This window comes from Drosophila obscura, unplaced genomic scaffold, assembly GCF_018151105.1.
Source record: "Drosophila obscura isolate BZ-5 IFL unplaced genomic scaffold, ASM1815110v1 contig_46, whole genome shotgun sequence".
Taxonomy (NCBI): Eukaryota; Metazoa; Arthropoda; class Insecta; order Diptera; family Drosophilidae; genus Drosophila; species Drosophila obscura.
Window position 1 is genome coordinate 759,100 of NW_024542835.1, and position 15,901 is coordinate 775,000.

The following is a 15,901-nucleotide window of genomic DNA, read 5'->3' on the forward strand; positions in this document are numbered from 1 at the left end:
TCAACCAACCACAGCTGGAATAATGCAGCGTCAGGCATCAAATCAGATCCCAAAAATCTCTGCCCAACATACCCCTGCTAATCCACCCCAATTGCCTAGTGGATTAGAGTCAATGCTGGTAACTATAACAAACACAATGGTAGCAATACAACAAACGATGCAGGAGCTTATACGCAATCAAAATCTTCTCCTGGAGCTCCTAATCAAACAGAAAGTAACATACCTTGGTGTTCATCTAGGTAGAAGGCTTACTTGGCGTAAACAAATTGAAGCGAAGAGAAATCTACTTAAATTTAAAGCTAAAAAAACTACATTGGCTAATAAACACCCGTTCACCTCTAAAACTGGAGTACAAAGTACTTTTGTACTTACGTAATAATAAAAAAATATTTTCCAGACGGTAAGCTGAAATCACAAAGTGTTTGAGCTTAACTTCTAGCTGTTTTAATTATCTTTTCAAAATAGCAAAGTTCCTTACAACCAGACGTAAGCTACTAGAGTAATGTGAAAAAAAGAAGCGCTACCTCTGAAAAAAGCTTAAAAAAAATACCAGACTTCAAAAATTCTTCAAAAAGAAGCCATAGAAAAAAACCATAATTCGTTAAAAATTGTAAACCCCGAAGTCTATAAGAAAAAATAATTTTGGGCCACAGACTAATTGTCGTGTTGACTAGTGTTATCTGTGTCCTGTGGTCATGTGTAGTGTTCTCTATCCGGTATATTTTTATGGCTTGTCTTGCACGTTAAATTTAAAATAAAGCATCTCTGGACATTGATATGCAATGACTGCAGCATCCCAGGCAGAAACGCAGCCCTACTGCCGACCGATAACATGTTTTGAAGAGCATAGACATGGACATCGACGAAATCAAATTAATAGACAAACAAAAAACAGATAGAATCATATTATATGTACTACGTGGAATTGGCAGGTATTGCTGTCGCAGAGGTTATACAATCAAAAAGTTTGTTTTATATTAATACAACTAATATATTATAATTTCCATGTAATTGTCCTTCATGTAGCTGCCTTAACTAGACTATATTTGTCTTCATTATTTAATAGATATTATTCAATTTCAATTGGGTTTTTTGCTCTCCTCTTTGAAATGATAATGTTTGTATTTGCAAGGGTACCTGGCGGAAGATAGAGCTATTTTATCTTTTTCGACTGGCTAGAAAGATACCATTTAATACCGGAAAATATCATCATGCGTACAGACCCTAGCAAACAATGCTTGAACAAATTTGTTATCGGTTTCATACGAATATCAACCCTGATTTTGTTTTCTAACAGTTTTTTCGGAACTAAGGACTAGCACAGACTATACAATACCAAGATGCGACATGAGCGACCAAAAAGCTGTTCTATGGCGGTTTTTATTGGAACGCCCCAGCGACAGAGGGAGCGCGCGGGGTTTCAATTGTCTTTTCGGCTATGCCTTGTCTCTGACCGCAAACCCGCTGCCCGACGGCTTCGTCTAGTCGTCAGCGACGAGTAGAGCGAGCCCGAAACAGCGCCACACAGTGGGGCCTTCGGCCATTTCAACTTGCTAAATTAATAAGCTAATAAAAGTTCAACAAATTTTTTCACACGAAATAATTTTCAACGTTGAGTACTTATATCTCCTAAAATAAAATTATCTTTACAAGCTCTGGAAAATTCTCTATTTATCCAAAGCGCTCATAAAAAGGTCGTTATATACTAAAAAAAACTATCCGAAGGTATTTGCTGGCGTTGCTGGTATGTTTCTAACTCCTCGAAATTTTGATCAATTTGATATATTTTGCCAGAAAACACGAAGGAAACATTGCAATATAAGAACGAAAAACCAAATTAAATATTTTAATAATGAAGAAAAATAGAATCAAATTATGAAGGACACTTATATGGATATTATTATATATTATTTTTATTTATTTTATAAATATAAAAAATATATTGTTTTTAAAACATTTTTTCTTCACGGTGTTCGGCACGGGAGGCCCCGCCATCTGCTGCTGCTGATGGTCAGAAACATTACCTTGAGAATAAAATAGTGGGGAGCCCAGGATATGCCTGGAGAAGAGCGACCCCATCCGAAGAACTGCATTTTATTAACTTTAAACAAAACCAAGCAGCTGTCTGAGCAGTGTAACCGTACGGAATGCAGTGCACACCTCTGGTCACACCACTGCCCGCTAGAAGAATATATGACATTTGTTTGCTAGCAAACAGGTTTTGGATCAAAGTACTAGGCTTAAAAGAGAATACCTTGAAGAGTCAAACGAAAATTGAATGGGTGTTTGTTCCTCCTGGTATTGTATAGTCTTTGGTACTAGGCATTAAGGACCTTCCCAGAAATGGAAGGTGGATGGTTGTACGTGTGAAAAAGGTATATGTATAACATTGCTTGAAGTATCGAATAGTCGACATAAAAATCGTATATCGTTATCGCCCGTCTTGCACAAATATTTTCCCGGTCTTAAGGCATGTACTATTATAGCCTTTTTACACTGGGCGCGACTGCTATCGATTTCGGAATAGACGCAATGAAGCAGAAAAGGCGTTTACATTGGCAGACGCGCGTCTTGAATTTTGTTTTGGGTGCTTGATGACAAGGAAAGTAAACAAATTTTGAGAAATCAACAGAATTATGCAAGACGACAAGAAAATGGACGAAAGAGAATTGATTCTTATATTTATTTATTATTTTCAGACATTTCTTTGTAGAGCTTGTGGGAGTTCTTCTTAAAATTATGAAAACCATCGAAGTTCGTCTCCAACAGTGTCATAATGGCATCAGGGGATCACAAAAATGTCGTATGATAATAATACAATCAGTTTCAAGTATTTTGTTTCATGATTTCATGTATATTTTCACCTTTTTGCACAACCATTCATTTTAGCGCCAAAATTTGATTTTTAAACTACAAGTTTTTGTTGTTCTTAGAGGTGATAGTTGCGCTGATAGGCAGAAAAGTGCAAAAATGTGCAGTTAAGCGCAAAAGCAATCGAATATATCGAATAGACGCACATGAATCAGACACCGACGCAACTTTTTGCCACCACTAGGGCCCTATGCTTAACCTATGTAAAAAAACTGCGTCTCCGGCAAGACGCAAAGAAGCATGACGCAGTCCCAATGTAAACAGCCTATTATTGTAATGTGTGGAATTTTTCGCGCAATTAATCCAAATACAGTTAGCTGTATTGAACTAAATAATACCCTAAAAACAGTCCTAAATAATCGTGGTCCAGATGTGTAGGATGAGCTACTTCTGCAACAAGAAGAGAGTAAATATATAAAAACAGCCTGTAATCGAAGGGGACTGTGTATTGTTGTTTAATGAAGATTTGTACAACTTGGGAAAAACCCGACTCAATGTCAGACACATTATGGATAGCTAAGAGGTTGTCTTGATTATAGAGCATAATCAGCAAGGATTTCATTTATTGAGCACCTCATTTTACTCGGGGACCGATGAGTTATCAACACTAGAATTGCCACCGTTGGGACTGTACAAATTAAAAATAGACACGTTGAGCAGCTGTGTACTATTTCCCTGGCAGACCCTGAATGAATATACGCACCATCAACTCAACACACTTGATTTGGCAATGGGCTGAAAAACGATGATCAAACGTACAATATCACCAGATTGGTTGTTAAAAAGCCAACTAGATTTTGATTTCGACTTTTACAAAGTTGCCTATATTGACAACCATGAACAGCTTTATGAAAATCTGCTTAGTTTTCCCCAAATCCAATTAGCATTAGCCACCTTCAATAAGTTACTTCAAAGTTCTGTGGCATCACGAGTCAAAACGCCCCCCTTTTGTCGTGATTGTTTAAAGATTGTCCAAAACACTCGCTGTACCCACGCTAAAGTGTGTATACTTTTTTCTGGTGGCATCGATTGCACTGTTTTAGCTATCCTTGCTGACAGATATGTACCAGCTGAAGAACCGATAGAACTTATTAATGTGGCGTTTGAAAGAATTACTGCTCAAAATACAGCTGCAACACAGGAATACTGGAATGTTCCGGACCGTAAGACTGCGTTACAGTCATACACTGAGCTGAAACGAATATGTCCCAAGCGGTGTTGGAACCTGATAGAAGTCGATGTGAACCGTCAGGAATTACAGCTTCACCTCTCAAAACATATCCATCATCTTATCTATCCGCTACAGACAGTGTTGGATGAGAGTCTAGGCTGTGCGTTTTGGTTCGCTACCCATACTACGTACTCATCTGCCAGAGTTGCCGTCATAGGTTCGGGTGCTGATGAATTGTTCGGAGGATATAATCGCCATCGAAACGCTTATAGACACTGTCTGGGAGACGACCGAGAGCGTCAACTTGTTGTACAGAATGAACTCGAGAAAGACTGGCAGAGAATACCTGCTCGAAATTTGGCGAGAGATGATCGCGTTATTGCGGATAATGGCAAAACAGCGCGGGCACCTTTCATCGAGGAGAACGTTGTTCAATTTGTTCGGTCTTTAGAGCCGAAACAGAAATGTTGCTATAGCTTTCCTGAAGGTGTCGGTGATAAATTGCTATTAAGGTTGTATGGATATCAATTGGGTCTGCGGGACGCGGTGCTGTTGAAAAAGCGAGCTATTCAATTTGGTTCAAGAATTGCTGACAAAAAGCAGCACGCAGCACAGCATTATATTTACTTACAGTTTAAACTTGCTAATTCGTTGGGAAATAAAAGTTGAAATAAAAGCGAACAAATTTCAGAATAGTTATGCATTTTGTTTTTCAGACGCTTGGTGTTACGCGATTCATTTAATTTAAACGCGGTGTTCTGCATTTTTTCGAGTTCTAGTCAGAGACGGATTTCACACAATTGCAGCTATGTATATACATATGTATAAATAAACGGAGGGACTTTGCTATATCGACTGTGATGACTGTGATGCTGATTGGAAATATAATCGATGTCCCATCCGATCAAAGACCTGTCTGATATCCAGGAACACACAAACCACTTATTCAAAAGCTAGTTTTGTATATTTATATACATATTTATGTACTAACAAATTTCGGAGAATATCTTTTATCGCTCGCACCTCATAAGGATCAGCAGGAGTCGCCTTCAGGACCCACAGGGGAAGTGTTGGAGGCACAGCCTTCCGGTTCATCTCGACAAAACGTGTTATTGTTGGTGTCATTTATGTCAATGGAAGAAAAACTATCCAGAATAGATGGAATGGGCAGGCTGTGGTAAAGTTCTTTGTTTTTACTTTCAAGACCAAAATGAAGTTGTAACTGATGACGAATACTCTCTTTTTCATTGGCACGGTTGCGTTGAAAGTCTTCCTCCACTCTAACATGAAATATGATTAGAAAAATTATTTATAAAATACAAGGTAAATATACCTTTTCAAAGCTTCAACCTCGCTCTTGTGAGTGTTTTCAGTATCTTCAGTATCTTTCATTGATCTATCTGAATACAACTTCTCCAATAAGCGCACTGGATTATGGAATGTAAATCGCTGATGAAACTTGTCGGCAAATTTTAGATTCGTCTCAGTTACACTCTGAAAGAAATTATATTTTTAATTTAATGAATTTTCATATTTTTTTCGTTATTCCATACCGAAATAGGATATACTGGAGTTTTGTCCTGCAGGTTTTCAGGTACGTGGCGTTGTCGGCTTTTGAAATGACGACTGGATTTTGCTTTGCAAGTTTCGAGCTCACCTCTATCGCTATTGCAAGATGGTTTTTCGTTGTTTCCGGGCAGATACATTACGTGCTTTCCCCCAGCTAGTTTTTTTAATGATTGTGGTTCAATAACAGGTAATTCCTGTCTGTTATCTGTATCTTTAATTATATTCAAGCAAACTGCGTGTTTGTCGACATTTTTATGTAGCATCCAGTTCTCGAAGCCATCAATTTTAGTTACAGAAATACCCGTGGTCTGAGCATTTAAGCTGGTAACTCCACAAACAGGACGTTTGCTAAAAAAAAATTCGGGCTTTCTTTTTCGAAGGCTTTTGTAAATGGATACCTATAAAATAATATACAATGAATTAATAGTAAATCGTTTCTATGTCTTGGAATACTAAACCGACATCATTTGACTTTAAATTATCAAGCTTCCGCGCATGTTGTAAGTGACCATCTCTAGGTAGAGAAAGACTAAAGGTGTGGAGGGGTGATACCGAATTATGGGAAGATATTTTTGACTTGCTACCGTAGAATAATAAAGCTTCTCCCTCACATTTAGAGCGATAGTCGTCCGAGCTCGAGTCTGAATCTGTGTTGAGATTCCCCGCTCTGTCATCAATTTGATCGCACAGGTCCTGCTCAGGCGTCCATGGATTTTGCAAGTTATTTACTTTGCGAGCATGTCTTAGTTCGTAAATATAGCTCGGTTGAATTGGCAGCTCGGTTTTTTCTGTTTTTAGGTAACTACTTGGATCTGATGGTATATTCATATCTCTATCAATCTGAACTTCATCATCAAAAAGAGAGCGCCAAGCTAACGCCGGGCTAAAGGAAGGCGTATCAAGTTGACGACGTGGCAGAGTAGGGCGGATGCAAAGCCGCAAACCATTGTCATCAACGCTGTCCTCTTGACTTGTTGACTTTCTATATTCAATATCATAGTTCGGAACAAAAAGCAGCGATGTAACTTCATTTGAAATAACGTTTTTCTCGTTATTATACGTAATTGGGTTAGAGACGATATTCTTTGCAGGAGGATCTGGTGGAAATCCATTAATTGGCTGCAGAACTTTGTTGTTATCTTGAGAATCTTGGCGAGTCTCTGTGGAAGTGTTGACATCCATGCCGAAATAAAATGTTCGTCTGTGATTTTGAACCTCGGGGGTCGGAGCAGAAGCATTTTTTGTTTCTTTTGTATTCGATATAGAATTCATGGATGATTCTTTAATAGAATGGCTATTCTGTTTGTAATGAGTTTTCTTATCTTCAATGTTTTCTGTGTTAACATTAGCCTCCTTTGCATTCTTACTTCTTATTATAATAGCATCAGAACTTTTTTCACGCCTGTAGGTCATTTTCGACCGCTGCATTGGTACACTTGGCCTGCAATTTCCACCAACAGAGTTTCGTTCCGCACTTTTCCTCTTAAATGATAAATTTGATGCTTTATTTACTGTAGTCAGTCGATCGGTATTTTTCGAGAAATGAGTTTGTCTGCCCTGGTCATTTTTAATCTTAATACTTGTAGAGATGTTATCTTTTTTAGCTGTTTCTGGATGAACGGCAGCTTCAATATTCATTGTTTCAGTAGGCACTTCGGGAGCCCTACGTTTTTTAGTGTACTTGTTCTTTTTCTCCGATCTAGCTAGTGATTGATTCATCGCAGTTTCATTAAAATTTTGTTTTACTAGTTCCGGCTCTGAATATGTGTGTCGTTGCATTTGGGACAAATTAGATTTTGTATTTGATACTAAATTGTCTCTTTTGTAATTCGCTTTAACATGATGAAGCGTTTGTGAACGGGTAAACTCTGTCTGCATTGAGTGATTTGTAGATTCGACTATAAAGGTCCGCGATCTTTGCATTGGCACGTTCATTGGGTATGAAACAGGGTTTTCACTCAGCCTTCGACCGCTGATCGTACCTCCAGAATTGAGTATTGCTCCATTCGTAGTGGCTCGTAGGTGAAGACTCTTGTCAATCCGGGGCAGTACTTTAAATTGGACACTCTCATCTGTTTTGTAGTGTAATAGCTTCTGACTGTTCGACGTCGGATATGACTTCCGCCATTGCTGGCTGTGCCCTCTTTGTGGAGTAGGACTCGACCTTATGTCAGATTTTGCATAATCGTAATTACGATGTGAGCTTTGGCGAAACTGTTGGGAGAGATTTTTAGCATGCGGGTCCCTATTTTGTCTCTGGATGTTCATTTGATGGGAGCTGCCAGAATTGCCCATTTTAATGTGCCTGCAAAATATGAGTACGAAAATATGTTTTTAGTTAGTTATGGACCTTATGTTAACAGCAAAGGATTAACTGTAAGTATTTTGTGTTCACGTTGTTACTAGCTTAAACATAACAAACTTAGATGTTTAAGAAACCTGGTAGGCTTTAGAGGCCTTAGTCCTTTGATACTCTACCAGATTAATCGTTCCGATGTAGCTACACTAGTCATCCCATTTGAATAAAATATATGTGGTTGGAAATTCTGTGTATTAGAAACATTTAATCTTACCAAAATTGTATACATATAGCCAAGAGCCCAAAACTGAAATGTTTTAGACATCAAAGACGGGCCAGGTTCTACTAATGATAATGATTAACTTGTTTCTTCTCAAGAACCGAGTTTATACATATGTACCTGTTATACCATTTGAGACACTTAAGAGTCAATGGAAGAATTGGTTACCATTTATTTTAGGAGAATTGAGAGCTACGAAATTTTGAAAAGCACGAAAACGAACGGGTATATTTGTGGTTGTTTTCTTTTCAAATTGTACCCGGATCAAGTTGTTCCGTTTTTTGTCGGCATTAAAATAACCGATTATTGAATTTGATTTTATACAAATTTATTTTTGGGCTCAGCTTTATTTTCATCCGTATCATTCATAAGTACATAAATAAGCACATTTGTAATAAAAAATATATACATATGTACATAGTAGTTGATCTTTAGAGAAAGTAGGCTATATGCACTGTTCGTACATATGTATGTGCATATATACTATTTACGAACATATATATATGTATATATACATATGTTGGCACAAAGGGAAAACTCCGGTTTAACTAACATGGATATACATAAGTGAGTATGAAGATACATAATTTATTCTTTTTCATGAAGACTTTTGATCAAGAAAACCAAACTACATGCACATCTACGTGTGTATAAGAATACTTGCGAAAATATACATACACAACAGAATGTTGTGACAAGTAAACAAAACAACAAAATCCACTTCGGGAAATCACTCACAAATTTCAAAATCTATTGTAAATGGTAAGACTCACAAAAATGTTTCTCATGAACTAAATATATACACAACTTTCTTTTAATTTTCACCAAAAATGTTGCAAACTGCGCTAGAAACGTATTTATTTTGTTTTATAAAATACATTAGCATACATTCCATATTAAGGTTTTAAAATTTTATTGGTGAAATAATCGTAAATGGTTATCTGGGAAAATGAACACAAAGTAAATAAAATGGTTAATTTTTTTATTTTACGTTTTGCTTGGAACAGCCACCAGTGACCGCACTCGCGCATGCGCTTTCACAACAAGTTGATCTCGTTTGAGAAAAGCTCAGCGTTCCACTGTTATTAAGAGTCAAAAGCTCTTTACCATAAGAAAATTTTCGAACAATAAGATTTCATTTCAGTGGATTCAAAATTTAATGTAAATGTTAAAACTACTTTAATAATTTGTTGCTTGATTTTTCAATAAATCTTCATACATATATGTAAATACCTATATGCATATGTGAAATGTTAAATAAACATTTTGAATTGGTTTGTCTTAAAAATATCAAATAGTTTTGAACCGATTAAGCTGAAAAATATTATCAAAAATTAACTATAAGTATATGTATAAATATGTACAATATACAATACAATACAAATTTTTTTAAAAACCATCGATTGTCAATGTCAACGTTTTTTATATTTATCATAAGTGATTGGCCACCATTATCAATATTTCTTCTTCGATATAATGAATATCCTTCGACGTTTGTGATTGTACCATTGGTGAAATCTTTTGGAACTTTGTACATTTTCCATCTTTCATGCAAGGTGATAAGCGCTTCAGATCACCTCATGGACCATGAATAATGTTTTATTTGGTAACTATGTATATCGAACCGTAGTTGATCAGTAAGCGGATCTGAAATTTTCACTGAAATTACACTATATATTTCCTCAGGGCGTATTTTGTCAACTAACCAAATTAAAATGAGTGCATGAGGTAATCCCTTGAACTGAATACATTTAGCATTTTGTTTGACCGAATACATGTAATTATGTAATGAATCTCATTAAAGACCTTAATTTGGCCTGCGCGTGGTACGGTACCCATGTTTATGTAGATAAAGGCCTAAAATTTCTCTTGAAACATACATATGTACATTTCTATATATTATTATATATATATTATATTATATTATTATATTATATTATTATATTATAATTATTATTATATATATTATTTCTATATATATTATATCTATATACTTAAAAATCTCGTGTCATAGTGTTTGCGACTGAACTCCTTCCAAACGGCTGGACTGGTCGTAAAGTGGTTTTGATCTTCATATTACAACCTATTAACTTTTAATCGCGATTTTAGTGTTTTTTATCAAGTAGTGCTTTATTTTAGCCGTGCCAGTGTGTTTTGTGACATAATCTAATATCTTTATGTTTTTGTATCAAGTAAAATTGCAACGTCACATAAATCATGCAACATTATTGCGACATCGTATATCAAGTAGGTCTGCGCATAGGTCGTAAAATATTTCTAATCTTCATATTACCACCCATGCATGTTTAATTTATGTTTAATGTTTTTGGAACAAGTAGTGCCTTGGCTTAGTTGTCAGTGTGTTTTGTGACCTGATCTCGATCCAATATTTGTATGTTTTTTAAAGTTTTTTGTGAAGGTTAACTTTGTGTCTTATAGCCTTTTTACACTGGGCGCATCATTGGATTTTTCCGTTAAATGGAACATGCGACAATGGTGCCCATAAGGGCCCTGTGGATAGAAGAAGACAATGATGCGGCCGCATCTTTAATCATGCGGCCGTATTCTGTCTAGTATTTTTACAAAATACTGCAAATCTTCGGGGTATCGACGGATATCGATGGGTTATCGATAGCAAACAGCTGTTTTTATCGCATCAAACAATAACAACAAAGCTGAAAAATGATGCGAAAAAAGATGCGGCTTTGGTGTAAACAACTCGCATCATTTTCCGCACCTTCGACAATGATGCGGCAGTGTAAAAGGCTATTATACAGTGAAAAATACGTGCAAGATGTCCAGTTGCGCCGTCGAACAAATAATGCAACATTCATGGGAAATAGAGCAGAAAGAACAGTCGAACGGATCGATGAAAATAACGAAAATGTGCGTGAGGGCATTTCGCAATTGCATGCATTCTCATACACATACATACAATCAGGAAGTGTTGATTGGTGCTAGGGACAAAGAATGTGCCCATTGTCACTCGCTCAAATATAAGCATTAGTCAAATGGTATGTGTTGCGCATCACCGGAACCATTGAAAAGCATGCTCATCGGCACGGATCTAGATTCAAACATCTTCCTGAAGTCTTTTCGCAAATTAATAAAATTCCACATTTAAAATAAAAGGACAAGTGGACCACCATGTAGGCTCGTTGCTGCCAATGCCAACCGAAGCATACATTTTTACAAATATACTTCATGGGTGGTAAGGACATAAATCTCGCACTCGCCAATCGCGTAGATGCACATTGGGGTGACAATAGCCAGTCGCATAGTTAGAGTCTTGGAGTATTTAATAAGATTCGTTACAAAATTACACGGTCAAACAAAATGCTGGATGTATTCAGTTGAATGGCAAAAACGAGGATTACCTAATGCACACATTTTTATTATGTTAGTCGACAAAATACGCCCTGAGGAAATAGATAGTGTAATTTCCGCGGAAATTCCAGATCCGATATGAATCGCATATCGCCTTGCATAAAATATGGAAAATTTACAAAGCATTTTACAAAAGATTTCACCAAAGTCGATAAATATCCAATATATTGAGGAAGAAATATTGATAATTGTGTACACTCATTCATGATAAATATCAACAACGTAGACATCGACAGTCGATGGGTAGTACCATATTCTCCTCTGCTGAGCAAAACATTCACATTAATGTTATGTTCTGTAGTTCAGTGAAATCTATCAAACATATTTGCAAGTATGCGAATAAAGGCAGCGATATGGCTACATTTGCTGATGTGAAGGCTTCACGATTAAATCGAAATAATACGAGTTTGTTATAACCGTACTCAAAAACTCTTTTTTATATTAGATTTGTGGTAAAAGTGGATGTTTGCAACGCAGATAAGAAAACGTTTCCGACCCCATAAAGTATATATATTCTTGATCAGCATCAATAGCCGAGTCGATATAGCCATGTCCGTCTGTCCGTCCGTCCGTCTGTCCGTCTCGATGAGCGCCTGGATCTCAGAGACTATAAAAGCTAGAGAAACCAAATTTGGTTTCCAGACTCATGTGATATCACACTGCTACAAGTGTGTTTCAGAATTTCGCACCGCCCCCTTCCGTCCCACAAAAAACGAAAATCTGTGGCAGCCACAACTTTGAAGATACGATAAAACTAGAAACGCAGTATATTAAAGAATGACCATATCTACCAGATTGCCGAATCTGAATCAGATCGGATCATAATTATAGCCAGAATGAAGAAATTTAATTTTTAGTTGCTTCCCACGCTTCCTCAGCCAGAAACACGCTACTCATTCTCTTTCTCGCTCACACACTCTGCCGCGTTCAGTGCGCGAGCAACCCCTTGCGGAGGAGATGTAGAATCTAAATGGTACATGTAAAATCTAAATGGTAAATGGTAAATGTATAATCTACATGTTAGATGTATAATATACATTGTAGATGTAGATGTAGATAACAGATGTAGCAAACAAATTTAAAAGGTAAAATTTTTTATTTAATTTTAAAATTCTAAATAATCATAAGCTCAAAAATGTATATACTGACTGAGTACGGGTATAAGTAGAGTCGCGTCCCCAGAAGCGACTCACATGTTCCATCTCGTTTTTTATTGATATAAATGAAATAATACAAATACAAAACAAAAATAACTTTTTGGACCGATGGTATTTGATTTTTTGAATTTGTCTCCATTCCGACTAACAGTAGCTTCGAAAATCTATTGAAAAGGCGACCCCGGCTCGGAAAATCGCGATTTTAGAACGGCTGGACTGATTTTCATGGTTTCTGATTTTTTTTATTTTTTCTCCGTTAATATTGTTGTATGATGTAGGTCTTTCCAGGGCTATCAAACGTTTGCTTGATTTTTTGTATGGAAAGTATTATATAAATCAAAATATAAATTCAGTCGGTTTAGAGTGCTTATAGAACAGATTAAATTAATATGTTTGGACCGATTTGGCTATTTTTTTTAAAATAGTCTGAATAGTAAAATAAGAAGCGAAAGCAAGCTGAGAATTGCAAATGTATGTGTGTAAACAGACACGACAAAATTTTGTATCAATTCTTATTTTCCGAAACCGTTTTGAGTTTGTTTTGAGTTTCGTTTCCAGGTTACGTAAATGTGTGTGTGCCATGTATTCACACATACTGTGCTTGTGTGTGGGCTCTACAATTGTTGGCCGCTTGAATTGGTTTTTCGTTTTGTTTTGAGGGCTGATGTGATGTAGCGACCTATTCAGGGCCGGATCAACCCTTAACCGGGCCCTGGGCAACCATCAATCTGGGGCCCTTCTTTATTTTGTATTTTTCTCAGTGGCTATTATATTTTGTATTCATTATTTGGAGTTTTGTTTTTTCAACAAAATTTTTTTGTTATTTCTAGGAGGGCCCTAGGCAACTGCTAATCCGGCCCTGGACCTATTCCCGTCGTAAGACTTCATATTTTCTTGGTGTATTCTGTCGCTCGACTCGACGCGGGTCGGGTCGAGGCATTGACGAAGCCCGTTCATAAAAAATTTTTTCGTTTTGTTTTGAAAAGCTGTTGTTGCGTCGGGCACGCGGGGTATTTCTTCCATTCTCCTTTCGGCTTGCCTTTGCCTCTGCTTTCGGCTTCGTCAATGCCTCGACCCGACCCGCGTCGAGTCGAGCGACAGAACACACCAAGAAAATATGAAGTCTTACGACGGGAATAGGTCCAGGGCCGGATTAGCAGTTGCCTAGGGCCCTCCTAGAAATAACAAAAAAATTTTGTTGAAAAAACAAAACTCCAAATAATGAATACAAAATATAATAGCCACTGAGAAAAATACAAAATAAAGAAGGGCCCCAGATTGATGGTTGCCCAGGGCCCGGTTAAGGGTTGATCCGGCCCTGAATAGGTCGCTACATCACATCAGCCCTCAAAACAAAACGAAAAACCAATTCAAGCGGCCAACAATTGTAGAGCCCACACACAAGCACAGTATGTGTGAATACATGGCACACACACATTTACGTAACCTGGAAACGAAACTCAAAACAAACTCAAAACGGTTTCGGAAAATAAGAATTGATACAAAATTTTGTCGTGTCTGTTTACACACATACATTTGCAATTCTCAGCTTGCTTTCGCTTCCCGACATGAGTCATACATGCCGAACGGCCCAGCTCCCGACCCGAATGGCCTGGCTCCCGACCCGAGTGTCTCAGCCTCACAGAGCCGAAGCGCTGGGAGCCGGGACAGAACACTCAGCTTGCGCCCCTTTCGATGCATGAACTGGCACATCTATATACTGTATGGTTAGTGTTTAAAGTTAACAAAATGCAGTTCTTCGGCTGGGGTCGCTCTTCCCCAGGCATATCCTGGGCTCCCCAATATTTTATTGGCAAGGTAATGTGTCTGACTATCAGCAGTAGCAGATGGCGACGCCTCCCGTGCCGACCACCGTGAAGACAAACTGTTTTGAAAGCAATATTTGTTTTTTATATTTATGAAAATTTATAAAAATATAATATTATAATATTCATAAAATTGTCCTTTATATAATGCTGCATTAATTAGATTCTATTTGTCTTCATTATTAAAATATTTCATTTGGTTTTGTGTACTCTTATTGCAATGTTTGCTTCGAGTTTGCTGGCAAAATATATCAAATTGATAAGGTGAGTCTAAACATACAAAAAAAACAAGCAAATTCTTCGTATACTTTTCCGGTATATACCGACCTTTTTTTGTTGATCTGAGTACTGCCTTCCGTACAGAGCCTAGCAAACAGTTTTTGCCGTAAAAAATTTCTTATCGGTTTCATACGAATATCAACCCTGATTCTGTTCGCGAGGTGTTTTTTTTCGTTTTGAGTACTAGGCTTTTTCCATACTTAAAAAATAAATCGCTCATAACTTTGATAATTTCTTTAAATTTCAATAATAATGCTTTTGCTATCTTCTTCTTGATCACCGAGTTTGCTTACATTAGTATTAGGTCGAACATCTGACAGATGCTTCGAAAAAGATGCGGCCTTGGTGTAAAAGCCTCGCATCATTTTTCCGCACCTTCGACAATGATGCGGCAGTGAAAAAAGGGTAAATACCGATATATATATGTAATAGATAGTATATGAAATGCAATATTTTGTTTTTATCGATACCCTTACATAAATAGGCCGATACATGAACAAAGTCTAAAAAATGTCAACAATTAAAGAGATCCCTGTACATTTGCCTAAATTGCTTACTTTGTTTAGGACAATTGTGCCAAAACTGACAAACGACAAATATAAAGGACAATATGGGCGAATTGGCGTCATCGGAGGGTCTTTGGAATATACCGGTAACTCACCTACTTAAATGTTCATGTCTAAAAATAAAAACAGGAAATTTTGTTTTTTAAAAGGCTCAAGTTGCAGAAACTAAAAATGTTAAAAAATTTTAATGATTGGCTATATCTTCAGGTATATCCATTATATCACGACGAATCAAAAATACTGTGATAATGGTGGTAATATTTTCTTGTCCGCTTTATGTTGATATATGTTATTCCAGCAACGGTCCAAACAGTAAAATGTGATTTTCGGAGGCAACCAATTTTAGTGCCACCGTTTTTTTTATAGATTTTAACGAACAATACCGTAAACGACGTCACTAACACTACAGTATATATGTAGATGTGCCAGTTCCTACACCGAACGTGTCGCAGCTGAGTTTTCTGTCCCAGCTCCCAGGGCCTTCGGCTCTGTGAGG

At 37.1% G+C, this 15,901-nt stretch overlaps 2 protein-coding genes and 1 pseudogene across 3 annotated transcripts in view; 2 read left to right on the forward strand and 1 right to left on the reverse strand.

Annotated features, from left to right (window-relative positions):
- The first annotated feature begins 3,083 nt into the window (after positions 1 to 3,083).
- On the forward strand, positions 3,084 to 4,730 carry LOC111074586 (annotated as a pseudogene).
- An 89-nt stretch (positions 4,731 to 4,819) lies between these two features.
- On the reverse strand, positions 4,820 to 9,276 carry LOC111074585. The gene is made up of 5 exons (XM_022367415.2): positions 9,182 to 9,276; positions 6,074 to 7,916; positions 5,596 to 6,009; positions 5,376 to 5,536; positions 4,820 to 5,322 (listed from the first exon to the last, which is right to left on the reverse strand). The coding sequence occupies exons 2-5, from the start codon at positions 7,904 to 7,906 to the stop codon at positions 5,076 to 5,078; spliced, it is 2,655 nt and encodes an 884-aa protein (XP_022223107.1). The 5' UTR covers positions 7,907 to 7,916; positions 9,182 to 9,276; the 3' UTR covers positions 4,820 to 5,075.
- A 6,047-nt stretch (positions 9,277 to 15,323) lies between these two features.
- LOC111074588 (ATP-dependent (S)-NAD(P)H-hydrate dehydratase) overlaps positions 15,324 to 15,901 on the forward strand; it is a 6,139-nt gene continuing 5,561 nt past the window's right edge. For both annotated transcript variants that reach the window (XM_022367417.2, XM_022367418.1), the window contains exon 1: positions 15,324 to 15,491. In XM_022367417.2, coding sequence (XP_022223109.1) covers positions 15,350 to 15,491 — 142 coding nt within the window. In that variant the 5' untranslated portion in view covers positions 15,324 to 15,349. The remainder of the gene's footprint in view (positions 15,492 to 15,901) is intronic.

Bases quoted from the DNA above. Each gene is read 5' to 3' on its own strand.
- LOC111074585 (XM_022367415.2), bottom strand. From the start codon at position 7,906: ATGGGCAATTCTGGCAGCTCCCATCAAATGAACATCCAGAGACAAAAT. The intron at 6,010-6,073 runs GTCGGTTTAGTA...ATTATTTTATAG, and splicing joins ATAATTTAAAGTCAAATGAT to GTATCCATTTACAAAAGCCT. The intron at 5,537-5,595 runs GTATGGAATAAC...AATTTCTTTCAG, and splicing joins CTCCAGTATATCCTATTTCG to AGTGTAACTGAGACGAATCT.